The sequence below is a fragment of the Macaca nemestrina genome, chromosome X (genome assembly GCF_043159975.1).
Source record: "Macaca nemestrina isolate mMacNem1 chromosome X, mMacNem.hap1, whole genome shotgun sequence".
Taxonomy (NCBI): Eukaryota; Metazoa; Chordata; class Mammalia; order Primates; family Cercopithecidae; genus Macaca; species Macaca nemestrina.
In genome coordinates, this window is record NC_092145.1 from 82,449,447 (window position 1) to 82,465,876 (window position 16,430).

Below are 16,430 nucleotides of genomic sequence, written 5' to 3' on the forward strand. Positions count from 1 at the left end.
TGCAAGTGATCCTCCCACCTTAGCCTCCCCAAAGGCTAGGATTACAGGTGTGAGGCACCGCACCCAGACTTTTTAAAATTTTTTTATTTTTATTTTTGAGACAGAGTCTTGCTTTGCCACCCAGGCTGGAGTGCAGTGGTGCAATCGCGACTCACTGCAACCTCCACCTGCTGGGTCCAAGCGATTCTCGTGCCTCAGCCACCTGACTGGGACTGCGGGCGCCTGCCACCACGCCTGGCTAATTTTTTGTATTTTTAGTAGAGACGGGTTTTCACCATGTTAGCTAGGTTTGTCTTGAACTCCTGACCTCAAATGATCCGCCCGCCCCGGCCTCCCAAAGTGCTGGAATTACAGGCGTGAACCACCGCGCCTTCTTCAATGTGAGTTTAAATCACAGGGACTACGCCTCCCAGGGTGTTTGGATTCAAAGCACGTTCAGTGCCAGGTACTGGCGATCAAGGAAGGGAAGGTATCTCTGGATGTGGGGCAGGGGTTGACTGGGGGATGCAGGCGTTGGAGATCTCCAAGGGTCGCCACAACGACTGGGATCATATCGGGCAGCCTCCTCCACTCACAATGATAGCACACGCATGCGCGAACGAATTGGCCGCAGCATGGTTTGAACTGGGTTGAAACGCAAGGGACTACAGAGTGACGCAGCACACTCCGTGTCTCGAAGGCAGAGGTCACCTCCTACCTCCAGGCGCGCGTAGGCGCAGGCGCCTACCCTCATGGGCGGGGCTCAGGCGGTGGCGTCGCAGCGCGTGGTCGCGGATTGGCCGGCCGCGAGGCCGACGGTTGGCTGTGTCCCTCGCCACAGGCGCACAGAGCATGCGCGGGGCGGGAGTGCGCGAAATTCAAGCTCCAAGCTCCCGCCGGGGTAACTGGAACCCAGTCCGAGGGTCATGGAGGCGTCCCGTAGGTTTCCGGAAGCCGAGGCCTTGAGCCCAGAGCAGGCTGCTCATTACCTAAGGTATGTCGGGGCCGCTGGGCGGGTCTAGCTAACCGACCTGGCCCAGGGTGGAGGTGGGGGTGGCCCCCAGATCCCCCTGGTGACCCGAACTGTTGAGGCGCAGCCTTTTGAGGCGCGCTCTCGCACTCTTCTCGCAGTAGGGTGTGGGAGTCAGCTCTGGATGTTTGACCAGATTTCTAAAACCTCAGGAGACCCCGATGCCTTTTCTTTTGGGCAGATGACCCTGCAGTATGAGCTCCGTAAGAGCCAGAACCTTAATTAATCAAGCCCTTATTGATTCTTTTCAGCTTATCAAGCCCCAAGCCTAGGGGATACAGAGATGAGTAAAACAAGGTCCCCGCCCCCAAGTTGTTTGTAATCTAGTGGTGGAAACGGATTTGTAAAGCAATAATTACTAGGTTTGATAAGTGTTGTAAGAGGTATAATGTATGTGCAGGGCATAGTGTTGGCATAAAAGAGGGGATGGCCAACTACAAGGGTGGTCAGCTAAGGGATGGCATGGCAAGAGGAGACATTTGAGCTAGGCGTTGAAAACTAAGTTAGCATTCACCAGTTGGCTAAGGGTGGGGGGCGTGGTAATGTTGTGATGAGCATTTAAATTTTTTCTTAAATTGTGGTAAAGTACGCATAACATAAAATTTATCTTTTTGTGCAGAAACTGGGTTTTATGAAAAATAAAGTTTATCATCTTAACCGTTTTTAAATGTACAGTTCAGTAGTGTTGACTACATTCATATTGTTGTGCAACTGTCTGTCATCTCCAGAACTTTTCTTATGTGGCAAAACTGAAACTACTCCCATTAAACAACTCCCCATTTCCCCCTCCCTTCAGCCCCTAGCAACCATTATTCTGTCTCTGTGGATTTTACTGCTTTAATTTTTTTTAGACAGGGTCTTGCTCTGTCGCCTAGACTGGAATTCTGTGGCCTGATCATAGTTCACTGCAGCCTGGAACTCCTGGGCTCAAGCAGTCCTTCTGCCCCAGCCTCCCTAGTAGCTGGGACTTCAGGTGGGTGCCATCATGCCCAGTCAATTTATTATCTTATTATTGTTGTTTTATATGTTTTTTTAGAGACAGAGTCTGGCTCTGTCACCCAGGCTGGAGTGCAGTGGCTCGATCTCTAACTCAGTTCACTGCAACTTCCATCCCCCGGGGCTCAAGCGATCTTCCCACCTCAGCATCTCTAGTAGCTGGGACCACAGGTGCACACCACCACACCCAGCTATTTTATTTTATTTTTTTTGAGACAGAGTCTCGCTCTGTCACCCAGGCTGGAGTGCAGTGGCACGATCTCAGCTCACTACAAGCTCTGCCTCCCGGGTTCACACCATTCTCCTGCCTCAGCCTCCCGAGTAGCAGATACTACAGGTGCCCGCCACCACGCCCAGCTAATTTTTTGTATTTTTAGTAGAGATGGGGTTTCACCGTGTTAGCCAGGATGGTCTCGATCTCCTGACCTCGTGATCCACCTGCCTCGGCCTCCCAAAGTATTTTTTCGTATTTTTAGTAGAGACAGGGTCTTGCCATGTTGTCCAGGCTGGTCTCGAACTCCTGAGTTCAAGCAGTCCTCCTGCCTCAGCCTCCCAAAGGGTTGAGATTACAGACGTGAGCCACCATGCCAGGCCTTTCATTTAGATTTTTCCAATTGTTTGCCGTTTTACTTTTGTTGTAATAGGCAGCCTTTTTGTGAATTTTTGTGCACTTTATAACTGAGTGTACACTTTGGAATTCAGAGTGCTGTATCTTAGGGAATGTGTATTTAAAATTGCTATTCAAGAACACCATGCCAGATTTTAATAAAGTCAATAGTGTGAGTAAGCATTTATTTATATTCTCTCAGGCTGGTGTGTGATGAGCTATATGAGTCAATTCAAAAGTTAAGATACATAGTTTTACTTTTGAAGCTAGGACTTGTAGTATTTTCTTCTACAGATACACTTACATGAGTGGGCAAAGATGTGTGTGCGTGTATATACAGTAAGTCCTCATTTAACATTGTCCATAGGTTCTTGGAAACTGACTTTAAGTGAAATGACATAGCAAAACCAATTTTTTTCTCATCAGTGTTGCAGCAAAATGATATTGAATGAACCAGTGTCATTCAAGGACCTGCTGTGCGTCATTTTGCTTAAAGTTGCAGTTGCCAAGAACTTACTGACCACGTTAACTGAGGACTTACTGTACATGTAAACATATACCAGAGGTGTGTGCCACCAAGCTTGTCTAATTTTTTTTTTTTTTTTTTTGAGACGGAGTCTAGCTCTGTTGCCCAGGCTGGAGTGCAATGGCCGGATCTCAGCTCACTGCAAGCCCCGCCTCCCGGGTTCACGCCATTCTCCTGCCTCAGCCTCCCGAGTAGCTGGGAGTACAGGCGCCCGCCACCTCGCCCGGCTAATTTTTTTTGTATTTTAGTAGAGACGGGGTTTCACCGTGTTAGCCAGGATGGTCTCGATCTCCTGAACTCGTGATCCGTCCGTCTCGGCCTCCCAAAGTGCTGGGATTACAGGCTTGAGCCACCGCGCCCGGCCACTTGTCTAATTTTTAAAAGATTTCTGTAGTCTGGGCACAGTGGCTCATGCCTGTAATCACTTTGGGAGGGCGAGGTGGGTGGATCACAAGGTCAGGAGTTCAAGACCAGTCTGGCCAACATGGTGAAGCCCCGTCTCTACTAAAAATACAAAAATTAGTCAGGCGTGGTGGCAGGCACCTGTAATCCCAGCTACTTGGGAGGCTGAGGCAGAATTGCTTCAACCTGGGAGGCGGAGGTTGCAGCGAGCTGAGATTGCGCCACTGCACTCCAGCCTGGGCAGTACTCCAGCCTGGGCAACAGAGCAAGACTCTGTCTCAGAAAAAAAAAAAAAAAAGATTTTTGTAGAGATGGAGTCTCACTGTGTTGCCCAGGCTGGTCTTGAACTCCTAGGCTCAAGTGATCCTCCCACCTCAGGCTCCCAAAGCACTGGGATTACAGGTATGAGCCACCATGCCCAGCAGAATCAGACTTTTTATTACACTTCCATTATTATACCACCGTTCAAGCATTCTACTCTCCATCCTCTAGAACACCAGTTCCAACAACTGTTTGGTATCGTTGGGACCTATAGTTCATTGATTCCATTTTTTCACTGTTGCACACCCCTCAGGTTCTCACTTCTCTCCTTACATAGTTTGAAGTTCAGAGTCAATAATTGTGGAGGCTTCCTTGTATACAACCTTAACTTATTTTTTTTCTCTTTCACACTTCATTATACTGGCTTGGCAAGACCATAGCCTTCGTATGGTAAGCAGAGTAATGGCCTCCCAAGAATATCCACATACTAATTTCTGAACCCTGTAAATATGTTACCCTCATATGGTAGAGAGGAATTAAGGTCGCTAACCAGCTGACCCTAAAATAGGGAAATTGGAATATCTGGGTGAGCCCAGTGTAATCACAGGGTGCTTAAAAGTAGAAGAGGGGCTGGGTGTGGTAGCTCATGCCTGTAATCCCAGCACTAGGGGAGGCCAAGGTGGGTGGATCACCTGAGGTCAGAAGTTCGAGACCAGCCTGGCCAATGTGATGAAACCCTGTCTCTACAAAAATACAAAAATAAGCTGGGCGTGGTGGCACACGCCTGTAATCCCAGCTACCCAGGAGGCTGAGGTGGGAGAATTGCTCCAACCCAGGAGGTGGATGTTGCAGTGAACCGAGATTGCGCTGTTGCACTCCAGCCTGGGCTACAAGAGTGAAACTCCATCTCAAAAAAAAAAAAAAAAAAAAAAGTGGAAGAGGGAGGCAGAAGAAGAGGTCATAGTGATGCAGGGTGAAAAGGACTCAACCTGTTCTACCTGACTTGGTAGATGGGGGAAGGGGCTATGAGCCAAGGAATGTGTATGGCCTCTGGAAGCTGGAAAAGTCAAGAAGCACATTCTCCCCCTAGAGCCTCCAGAAAGGAACATAGCCCTGCTGCAACCTTAATTTTAGCCCAGTGAGACCTGTGTCAGACTTCTAACCTATATAACCTGCAAGATATAACCTGTAAGATAAAAGATAATACTATGTGTTGTTTTAATATTTGTGATGATTTGTAACAGCAGCAATAGGAAACTAATACATTTTGCTAAATCCAACTCTGGCCCTCAGAGATGAACATGGTTGAATAAACAATCATGCTGACTGGTCTTACTTGAAATCTGTCAATATTAATGTCAAGCAGGCCCTTCATGCTGCCTGGCAATCATATTACATTTCTTTAATGTATTCACTCATCCATTCTACTAGAGGCCTGTTTCACACCTTCTTGCTTTTCAGACCCTCAACACCTCTCCCTCATCTCTCTTGCTTCCAATTTCACTGGGTTGATAGAAGCAATCAGAAGAGTTTCCAGGAGCTTCTCCCTTATCGACCTACTTCCCAGCATTATTCCCCCTGTGTTCTTTGCCTTCTATCCTGTTAGTATGGATGAACTCTCTGCTTCTAGCACAACCCCTCCATTTGTGCAAAAGATCTCATCCCTTGTCACTCACTGGTATAAGGACTTCAACCCACCAATTCTTTTTTTTTTTTTTTTTTTGAGACGGAGTCTTGCTCTGTCGCCCAGGCTGGAGTGCATTGGCACAATCTCGGCTCACTGCAAGCTCCGCTCCGCCTCCCGGGTTCACGCCATTCTCCTGCCTCAGCTTCCCAAGTAGCTGGGACTACAGGTGCACGCCACCACGCCCGGCTAATTTTTTGTAATTTTAGTAGAGATGGGGTTTCACCATGTTAGCCAGGATGGTCTCGAACTCCTGACCTCATGATCCACCCGCCTCGGCCTCCCAAAGTGCCGGGATTACAGACGTGAGCCACCACGCCCGGCCCCACCAATTCTTTCACTGTTAAAAAAAAAATCCTCTCTTGATCCTATTTTCCTTTCCAGTTATTCCTCCATTTCTTCTCTTTCCTTTACTGCAAAATTCCAGGTGTCAATATCATTGTCTACACTTGTCATTTCCTATTTCTTTCCTCCTAACTTCTGTTGAACTCGTCCCAATCAGGTTTTCACCCCATCACTTTACTCAAACTGCTTTTATCAAAGTCGCCAATGACATTCACATAACAAAATCCAACAGTCAATTCTCAATCTTCGTCAACCTAGACCACTAGTACTTGACGAAGTTGATCACTTCTCCATGAAACACATGATTCATTAGTCTTTCAAGGAGCCCTTGCTCTCTGTATTTTCTTCCTACCTCACTGACTGCTGCTTCAGATTCTGTTGATATTCCTTCTCGTATCTTCTAAGGTAATTTAAATCCCCAGATATGACATTTCACGCTGAAATACTTAAGTATATGTTCCTTAAAAACAACAAACATATTCTTTTTTTTTTTTTTTTTTAACACGGAGTCTTGCTCTGTTGCCCAGGCTGGAGTGCAGTAGCGCAATCTTAGCTCACCACAACCTCCGCCTCCCGGGTTCAAGTGATTCTCTGCTTCAGCCCCCCAAGTAGTTGGGATTACAGGCAACTGCCACCACGCCCGGCTAATTTTTGTATTTTTAGTATGGGGTTTCACTATGTTGGCCAGGCTGGCCTTGAACTCCTGGCCTCAGGTGATCCACCTGCCTCGGCCTCCCAAAGTGCTGGGATTATAGGCATGAGCCCCCTTGCCTGGTCAAAAAAAAAAAAAAAAAATCATATTCTTACAAAACTACCATGCCATATCACACCTAACAAAATAAATGAATTCGTTGATATCATCTAAAACATAGTCCATATTCAATTTTTTTTTTTTTTTTTTTTTTGAGACAGAGTCTTGCAATGTCGCCCGGGCTGGAGTGCAGTGGCGCAATCTAGGCTCACTGTAAACTTTGCCTCCTGGGTTCAAGCGATTCTCCTGCCTCAGCCTCCCGAGTAGCTGGGATTACAGGTACCTGCCACCATGCCCAGCTAATTTTTGTATTTTTAGTATGGGGTTTCACTATGTTGGCCAGGCTGGCCTCGAACTCCTGGCCTCAGGTGATCCACCTGCCTCGGCCACCCAAAGTGCTGGGATTATAGGCATGAGCCCCCTTGCCTGGTCAAAAAAAAAAAAAAATCATATTCTTACAAAACTACCATGCCATATCACACCTAACAAAATAAATGAATTCGTTGATATCATCTAATACATAGTCCATATTCAATTTTTTTTTTTTTTTTTTTTTTTGAGACAGAGTCTTGCAGGGTCGCCCGGGCTGGAGTGCAGTGGCGCAATCTAGGCTCACTGTAAACTTTGCCTCCTGGGTTCAAGCGATTCTCCTGCCTCAGCCTCCCGAGTAGCTGGGATTACAGGCACCCCACCACGCCCAGCTAATTTTTTGTATTTTTACTAGGGACAGGGTTTCACCATGTTGGCCAGGCTGGTCCTGAACTCCTGACTTAGTGATTCGCCCGCCTCGGCTTCCCAAAGTGCTGTGATTACAGGCATGAGCCACCGTGCCCAGCCTCAAATTTTTTGAATGGTCTATCAGGATCCAAAGAAGGTCTACAACTTCATTTGGGTGTTATGTTTCTTGAACTTCTAATCTAGAACAGTTCTCCCCTCCCTTCCATTTTCTATGACAATGATTTGAATTACAGCGTGATGGCTTCCTTGTAGTGTCATTAGTTTGTTCTGTCTCCTATAATTTAAACTAAAGGCTTGATAAGATTAAGCTTCAATATTTTTGGCATGAATACTTTATAGGGAAGGCTGTGTACCTATGTTGGGTCATATCAGGAAGCATATAATGTCTGACTTTCCTACTTTCAGTAATGCTAAGGTTGACCAATGGGTTCAGTGATTCCAATCTGATCCCTCCTTTGCAAAGTTGCATTTCCCCCTTATGATGAGGAAGTAACACATTTAGGATATCTTAGCATGCTGTGAATATCCCGTTCCCAACCAACCCATCAGCCTTTAATCCATTGATAACTATTGCTCAAATCATTTTTTTTTTAAAGAGTTGGGGTCTCCCTATGTTGCCCAGGCTCGTCTTGAACTCCGAGTCTCAAGTGATCCACCTGCCTCAGCCTCCCAAAGGGTCAAATCAGTTATTAGAGATTACAAAGTGGTGATTTTCTTTTCTGAGATGGAGTTTCGCTTTTGTTGCCCAAGCTGGAGTACAATGACGCGATCTCAGCTCACTGCAACCTCCACCTCCTGGGTTCAAGTGATTCTCCTACCTCAGCCTCCCGAGTAACTGGGATTACAGGTGGGTGCCACCATGCCTGGCTAATTTTTTGTGTTTTTAGTAGAAACGGGGTTTCGTCATGTTAGCCAGGCTGGTCTCGAACTCCTGACCTCAGGTGATCTGCCCGCCTCGGCCTCCCCAAGTGCTGGGATTACAGACATGAGCCACCAAGACTGGCCGCAAAGTCGTGATTTTCTAGTTTCACCATTCTTTGTGTACTCATTAGCTGGAATTCTTCTATAGATGATCTTAATGTTGGAATGCCATGTCTTTTTTTTTTTTTTTGAGGCAGGGTCTGGCTATGTTGCCCAGGCTGGTCTCGAACTCCTGAGCTCAAGTGATCCACCTGCCTTGGCCTCCCAAAGTGCTGGGATTACAGGCATGAGCCACCATGTCAGCTGTCTTTTTTTTTTTTTTTTTTTTTTTTTTTAGTACTCCTTCCTTGGGTGATCTTATCCAGGTTCTTGGCTTTAAATCTCATCTCTGTGCTGAGAACTTTCATATTTTTTTAGTAAACCTTTTACTTTGGCATTATTTTATTTTATGTTTTATTTTTAAAGTTTTTGGGTTTATTTATAATTGACACATAATTATACATGTTTATGGGGTACAGTTTTATTTCTGTTTTTTTGGAGACAGGGTCTTGCTCTGTCACTTAGGCTGTAGTACAGTGGTGCCATCATAGTTCACTGTAATCTTGAACTCCTGGACTCAAATGATCTTTCTGCCTTGGCTTCCCAATGTGCTGGGATTACAGGCATGAGCCATTGCACTTGGTCAGTTTTATTTTTAACCAATAATTATACAATTATTTTAACAATAATTGTATATATTTGTGGGGTACAATGTGATGTTTCAATGCATGTATACCTTGTGGAATGATCAAATCAGGCTAATTAACATATCCATCACCTCAAATACTTATCATTTCTTTGTGGTGAAAAAATTTAAAATCCATTCTTCAGCCTGGCCAACATGGCAAAACTCTGTCTCTACTAAAAACACAAAAATTAGTTGGGTGTGGTGGTGCGCATCTATAGTCCCAGCTACTCGAGAGGCTGAGGCAGGAGAATCGTATGAACCCAGGAGGTGGAGGCTGCAGTGACCTGAGATCATGGCACACTGCACTGCAGGCTGGGTGACAGAGGGAGACCCTGTCTCAAAAAAAAAGGTTCATTCTTTTAGCTATTTTGAAATATATAATTCATTATGATTAATAATAGTCACCATGCTGTGCAGTAGATCACTAGAACCTATTCCTCCGTTTAACTGAAACTTTGTACCATTGACTAACCTTTCTCCTTTCCCCATCTACCCCTATCCCCCCAGCCTCTGGTAACTACTATTCTACTCTCTACTTCTTTTTTAGATTCCATGTATAAACCAGATCATGGAGTATTTGTCTCTCCGTGCCTGGTTTATTTCACCTAGCAAAATGTCCTCTAGGTTCATTCATGTTGTTGCAAATCAGAATTTCCTGCCTTTTAACGGCTGAAGAATTTTTCATTGTGTGTATATACCACATTTTAAAAATCCATTCATCCTGTTGATGGCTACTTTGGTTGTTTCCTTTTCTTGGCTCCTATGAATAATGCTGCAATGAACATGGGAGTGTAGGTATCTCTTCAATATACTGATTTCAGTTCCTTTGGAAGTACCCAGAAGTGAGATTGCTGGATCATATGGTAACTTTATTTTCAGTTTTTTGAGGAACCTCTGCACTGTTTTCCAGAATGGCCATACTTATGTACGCATTTATTTATTTAGAGACAGGGTCTCCCTCTGTCACCCAGGCTGGAGTGCAGTGGCATGATCTCGGCTCATTGAAGCTTGGGGCTCCTGAGTTCAAGCAATCCTCCCACCTCAGCCTGCCAAGTAGCTGGGACCACAGGTGCGTGCCACCATGCCTGGCTAATTTTTTGTATTTTCAGTAGAGATGGGATTTTGCCATGTTGCCCAGGCTGGTTTCGAACTCCTGAGCTCAAGCGATCTGCCCACCCTAGGCCTCCCAAAGTGCTGGGATTACAGGCGTGAAGCACCATGCCCAGCCCAGAATGTCCATGCTAATTTATCATAGTACCAACAGTATACAAGTGTTCCCTTTTCACCACATCCTTGCCCACACTTGTAAGAGTTAAAGAAAGAGGAAAGAAACACAAAATGCGGCTTGACAGTTAAAGGCAGGTTTACTTTAGATAAAACCTGAGAAGGGTTCTGGCCGATTTTTTTTTTTTTATTTAGTCAGGAGCGCTTTCTCTTACAGACTAAGAATATATATTGGTTTTAGGGTGAGGGGGCTTATCACAAGCTTGGAATGTTTCTGTGTGAGGGAGAAGTTTCTGTGTGAGGGTTGGAATGTCTCTGGGAGGAGGGGAGGTTATCTTGGGGCAGACATCTTTCCGGCCGAGGGGTGTTATCTCAAGGCTGGCATCCTCCTGGCCGGACGGGAGTTATCTTGGGGCTAGCATGTCTCTGGTCAGGGAGGAGTTTGGAATTGTGGGATATGATGAAGTTTCTCTTCAAATAGCCTGATCAATCCTTTATTCTTTAATTCATAGTACCCCGCACCCCCCCACCCCTGCCTTCCCTTTTCTCCTCTGTCCTTCCTATCTGCCTTTGTTACATGCGCAGACATGCCACAGTACCAGCTCACATTCCTTTCCTTATTTGGAAAGAAGACTAGCTCTCTAGCTCATTGCAGACACCCCTTTCCCCTTTCCCCTCTCGCCCTATGTGCCCATCTTATCTAAAGAAAGTTCAAATGTTTAGCCAACTGGGGCTAGTTTAGATTGTGTGGCCTGATTCCAGCCAATGGGGAAAAGGCACAGGGGCAGGATTTGCATCAGGAATAAAGGCTCTTGTTCCCCTTTGTTCTGGTGTGCTCTCATGGTGACTGGCCAAGGAGAAGCACCCCTCTGTGCAGAAGTAAAAATTGCTTTACTGAAAATCCTTTGTTTGAGTGCTCAATTTCCTTAAGACTCTGAGCTTTATTTTGACAGAATGTTTCTGGTTGGAGATGTTATTTGTGGTTTATGGTCGTGCTGACCTTAGCCATTAGGCTGATGCCCTTTGGATTTAGGTGGTTTTTTATTAAGTGAACTTTAGAATGAGGGACTTGTCTAAGATGGCGATGCTCCTGCTCTGTCAATCCAGACTCTATAGTTATAAAAAGGAGGAGGGACAGTGTGTTCTTTCTGGCTACTTCCTGCTGTTGAGGGGACAGAGAGTTTTCTGGTCTCCGGTTGACTGTGGGAGCATTGCTGTGTGTAGATGTTTTGGGGTAGTTGTCTGTGAAATGGCCATGATCCTGTCAGTCAAAAATCTTTGGCCACGTGTGGTGGCTCACACCTGTAATCCCAGCACTTTGGGAGGCCAAGGCAGGCAGATCACCTGAGGTCAGGAGTTCGAGACCAGCCTGGTCAACATGGTGAAACCCTTTCTCTACCAAAAATACAAAAATTAGCCAGGCATGGTGGCGAATGCCTGTAATCCCAGCTAATCGGGAGGCTGAGGCAGAAGAACCGCTTGAACCCGTGAGGTGGAGGTGGCAGTGAGCCAATATTGCGGTGCCACTGCACTCCAGCCTGGAAGACAGAGCAAGACTCCGTCTCAAAAAAAAAAAAAATCTTTGAAAAAGGTTAATTAGGCAGGGTAAGAATATTAGTCCCAGGAATGGGATGACCCATGCTATGATTTTGTTCCCAAACCAAGAATCTACTTTGTTGTTTTGATATTCCCTTAGCGTTTTAGTCCTTTCTTTAAGTTTTTCAGCAGCGTCTCTTACTAGGTCTGATTGGTTGAGGTAGAAACAACATTCCTCACCTCATGAGGGGCAGAATCCCTCTTTCTTTTTCAGCTATTATAAGATCTAGTCCCCGTCTGTTTTGGAGGACTACGCCAGCCAAAGAGTCTAGTTGGTCTTGGGCTTTTTTTTTTTTTGAGACAGATTCTTGCTCTGTTGCCCAGGCTGGAGTGCAGTGGTGCGGATCTCGGCTCACTGCAACCTCCACCTCCTGGATTCAAGCAATTCTTCTGCGTCAGTGTCCCGAGTTGCTGGGATTACAGGCATGCACCACCACGCCCAGCTAATTTTTTTGGTATTTTTAGTAGAGACGGAATTTTACCATGTTGGCCATGGCTGGTCTCGAACTCCTGACCTCAGGTGATCCACCCGCCTCAGCCTCCCAAAGTGCTGGGATTACAAGCGTGAGCCACCGCCCCTGGCCAAGGTCTTGGACTTTTATAAGGCTTCGGGCTGTGTCTTCTAACGAGTCCTGTAGTTCTGTTGAAAGAGCCTTAAAGTATGTTATGGAAGTGGCTAATCCGCTTGCTCTCAATCCATGTCCAGAGGTTATACCCAAGGTGGCTATTAAGGGAATGAAGTGTATGGCCCTTCCTTTTCTAACATATTGGATGGATGGGATGGGCAAAGGTCGATTAGGAGGAACAAGTCCAATGGAGGGAGATAGATAAACTAGGGTACAGGTTCCAGTCCAGTTGGTAGGGAGACAAAGGTATGTGTTGGTACCACACAAGAAGAACAGGCCTTTGTCGTGTATACAGGCAGAGATATAGAAAGAGAATAGGTGAACTAAATATGGAGTGTTTTTTCTTTCCTGTGGTTCATTACTCCAAATGGACAAGGAGGGGGCCAGGGAGACACCTACTAGAGTAGAAATATAGGAAGAGTTACTTTTTACACATTTAATGCAATAGGATGTTGCATCGTTATATTGAGCCATGGAAAAAAGTGGGCACCAGGGACAGCACAAGTTAGGCCAGTGGCATTGGTTGAGAGAGAGGCTGTCAAATGAGCCAGTTACAGAAATGCTCCATTTGCTTCAGGTGATACTGGGTGGTTAACTCTTAGTTTGATGGTCGGGGTGTTTAATAATGATAATATGGTTGCATTGGTTAAGTGTTAAGGATCCTACAGGGAGATTTCCTTCAGAGGCTGAAAAGCAAAGTGAAGCTTGTTGTAAAAGAGGGTGTATTTAGTTATAGGCCCTTTAATGGGAGAGTCTTGGGGCTTGAGGCATTGCAGGGAGTTGTAATAGGCTTGAAATAATTTGTTAGCCTGATTAGTCCTGGAAGTAGGATAATTGCCGACCAGGGTGTCAGCTCTTTCAAGAAAGGAAGCTCCCTTTTGGAGTGTATACATTAGGGTTATGCTCCCTGCTAAAAGGTCATGAAGGGGTGCAGGAAGGGCTGTGTAAGCTGAGGAAGACAGCGATAAGAACGTCCAGCATTTGGGAGCAAAGGAAGAGTTAGCTCGCAGCGAGAGGGATTGTGTAAGGTTTATAGTTCGAGCTTGAGAGCAGTGAGAAGTGGTTGTATTAGTGAGGTTGATGTACTTAGGGTATTTATATTGGAAAAAAAAAAAAAAAAGCAAAAAGAGAAAAAGGTTATTTGGGTAAGAGTAAAGTCCTGGAAAGTTCCTTGAAGCCATAGGTCCCATAGAACAGTAAAGAGCTGATCAGGATATATAATGGGAGTTTCGTAGGGGTACCGCTGAAGGTCTATAACAAGGTTGATTAGGAAGCAATGAAAGTTTAGGAGAGAAAGAGACATAAGCGGTGAATTTCTCTTCCTTTTCATCTGAGATTCAGGTGAGGCAAAGGGAAGTGGGTCCTGTGGAGACACAAGAGAAGGCTGAAGGGGTTTTAGATTTGGTTGTTTGGGTATGTGGCAAAGGGAAGTCTGTTTTCTTGAGAGAAGTATAATGAAACCAGTTGGGGAGTCCCTGGAGTTTTGCTGCTGTGGGTGTGGTAAGAATGATTTGGTAAGGTCCCTTTGTTAGAAATGCTTGTTCCCTGGTGCCATAAAGAAATAGCACTTGAACATAAATTTAATTTCCTCAGCAAGGCCATTTTTACTTTCTGCAGAAAGGGCACACTTGCCAGCAGTTTTGCCATGAGAGTACACCGAACAAAGGAGACAGGGTCATTTATAAACTGACGCGTCCACCCTACTGCTGTGTCCAGTTTCCATTGGCTGGAATGGGACCTCACATTCTGTATTTGTCCCGATTGGCTAGCAACTTAGAACTTTTTAGAAGAGGCAAAGGCAGAGGAGAACAAAGGAAGGAGGAAGTAACTTGTGGAATGCCAAGAAAGGTAAAAACACCTTCAAATAAGGAAGAGGAACAGGCTATGACCTAATGCTTGCTTGGACCAGTATAAGCATGCCAGGGCAAATACTTAGGCTAAATTGTGGGAGCTAAGAACATAAAGCACATTGATTTCTTTATTATGGCTAGCCAATATTTAAGAATGTTAGCACAGGTCTTTGAATAAATTTTGCTCCTAAGAGAAGTTACTATTTATTCCTAATTAGATGGGGAGGAAAGTCTTTGAAGAGGAACCTCTACTTTACTTTTTACACCTTCCATTTAGGTGTGAGGGGGGAATTGGGGGTAGGACTGGGATCTTTTATGAGAACCTAGTCTTCTGGCTGTAGGAAGGAATTAGAGGAGTCAGTGACGGGTTATGGCAGGTGTTTGTCAGCATATTCCCAAATGAAATGGCGGATAGTATACAGAAGAGGGGAAACAAGGGGAGTTGGTAGAGGTGTCGTTTGACCCTGAGGTGGAACAAAAGGGGCCAGTGGTTTCCCATACATGAGTTCAAAGGGGCTGAGCATTAAGGGTTTATGTGGGAGCACCCACATTTTTAGAAGGGCCAAAGGTAAAAGTGTAACCCAGTCTTTATGTGTTTGGAGTGAGTACCTGGTGAGGGTGGTTTTTAGAATACCATTCATTTTTTCAACTTCTCCTGAAGATTGAGGTCAATAGAGGATATATAGCTTCCAGGTGATTTGTAGAGATTGTGCAAGTGTTGAGTAATTCAGAGATGAATTCAGGACCATTGTCGGATTGAAAAGAGAGAGGCACCCCGAACCTGGGTATGATTTCCGTTATTAATTTGGAGGTGACAGTAGAAGCCCGTTTGTTGGTTGTGGGAAAAGCCTCAACCCATCCTGAAAAGGTATTGATGAGAACTAGAAGAAATCGAACCTTTTTAACTGGGGGCATATGGGTAAAATCAATTTGCCAATCCTGTCCTGGAAGGTGTGCCCTGGCTTGATGGGTTGGGAAAGAAAGGGGTTTAGTGTTGGAGTGGGATGAAGCCTTTTGGCAAATAGAACACTGATGGGAAATGGTCTTTAGCTCTTCCTTTATATCTGGGGTTATGTGTATATGGGAGCTTAAGAAATGTTGCCGAGGGGAATGGCTAATATGGAAGAGGTTGTGAATGTTCCATAAAAGAGTAGTTTTTTTTCAAGGTCAGGTGGGACTAATTTGTTTTGTACCAACCAGTATGGGGGTTTGACTTGTGCCCCCGCCGTGATTAGTTGCTGTATTTGGTGTTCTGGATAAAAGGAAGGGGATATTGAAAGGAGCCGGGCACATTCCTCAGCCCCGGGCTCAAAACAAACAAGCCCAGTACAAACACATCCCATCCTCCCATCCCACCACATATCGCCATATATCTCTCAAACTTCCTGAGCCCAGTACAAACACCACCTGGAAAGTCTCCGATAAGGAGACAGCCGTTCAAAGTTTTACTGAAAGCGCGGGAACCAAAAGAATTCCTTTGTTCCCCTGTAACTTTCGGGCTATAAAAAAGCAAGCACTCGCATTGTTCGGGGCCCTCTTGTATGCTGTGGAATGGAGGGACTAAGTTCGAACTTGCAGTAAAGATCCTTGCTGCTTGGCTTTGACTCTGGACTCTGGTGGTCTTCTTTGGGGAACAAACGGTCTGGGCATAACAATATGTTGTATGAGGGGAAATAGGTATTGGGGGATTGGATGGTTGGTTGAGGCTTGTTTTGCCCAATAGTCAGCCTCACGGTTTCCTATTGAAATGTGGTTTTTATCTGATTGATGTCCTTTGCAATGGATAACTGCAACCTTTTCTGGAAGTAAAGCTGCCTTTAGTAAATGATGGATTAGTTTTCCATTAATGATAGGAAATCCCGTAGCCGTGAGATAGCCCCGCTTGCTCCAAATTTGGGCATTGGAATGGATGGTGTTATAGGCATATTTAGAATTGGTGTATATATTAACTTGTGTACTTTTTGCTAGGGTTAGTGCTCTTATTAGGGCAACTAATTCTGCTTTTTGGGAGGATGTGCCCAAAGGCAAGGGGGCAGCCTCTATGATTCTTCTAGGTGGGTATCATTATGATATCCCTCAATGATGGCATACCCTGCTTGGAGGGAAGGGTTTTTTGATGCACTGCCATCTATAAATCAATCTGGGGCTTCCTTTATGTGAGTGGAAG

The 16,430-nt window shown here is 45.3% G+C and overlaps 1 protein-coding gene across 1 annotated transcript in view; it reads left to right on the forward strand.

Moving 5' to 3' along the window:
- The first annotated feature begins 804 nt into the window (after positions 1–804).
- The window catches only part of LOC105464738 (ERCC excision repair 6 like, spindle assembly checkpoint helicase), a 44,086-nt gene continuing 28,460 nt past the window's right edge, over positions 805–16,430 (forward strand). Inside the window, exon 1 of the mRNA XM_011712770.3 lies at positions 805–973. Coding sequence (XP_011711072.1) covers positions 906–973 — 68 coding nt within the window. The 5' untranslated portion in view covers positions 805–905. The remainder of the gene's footprint in view (positions 974–16,430) is intronic.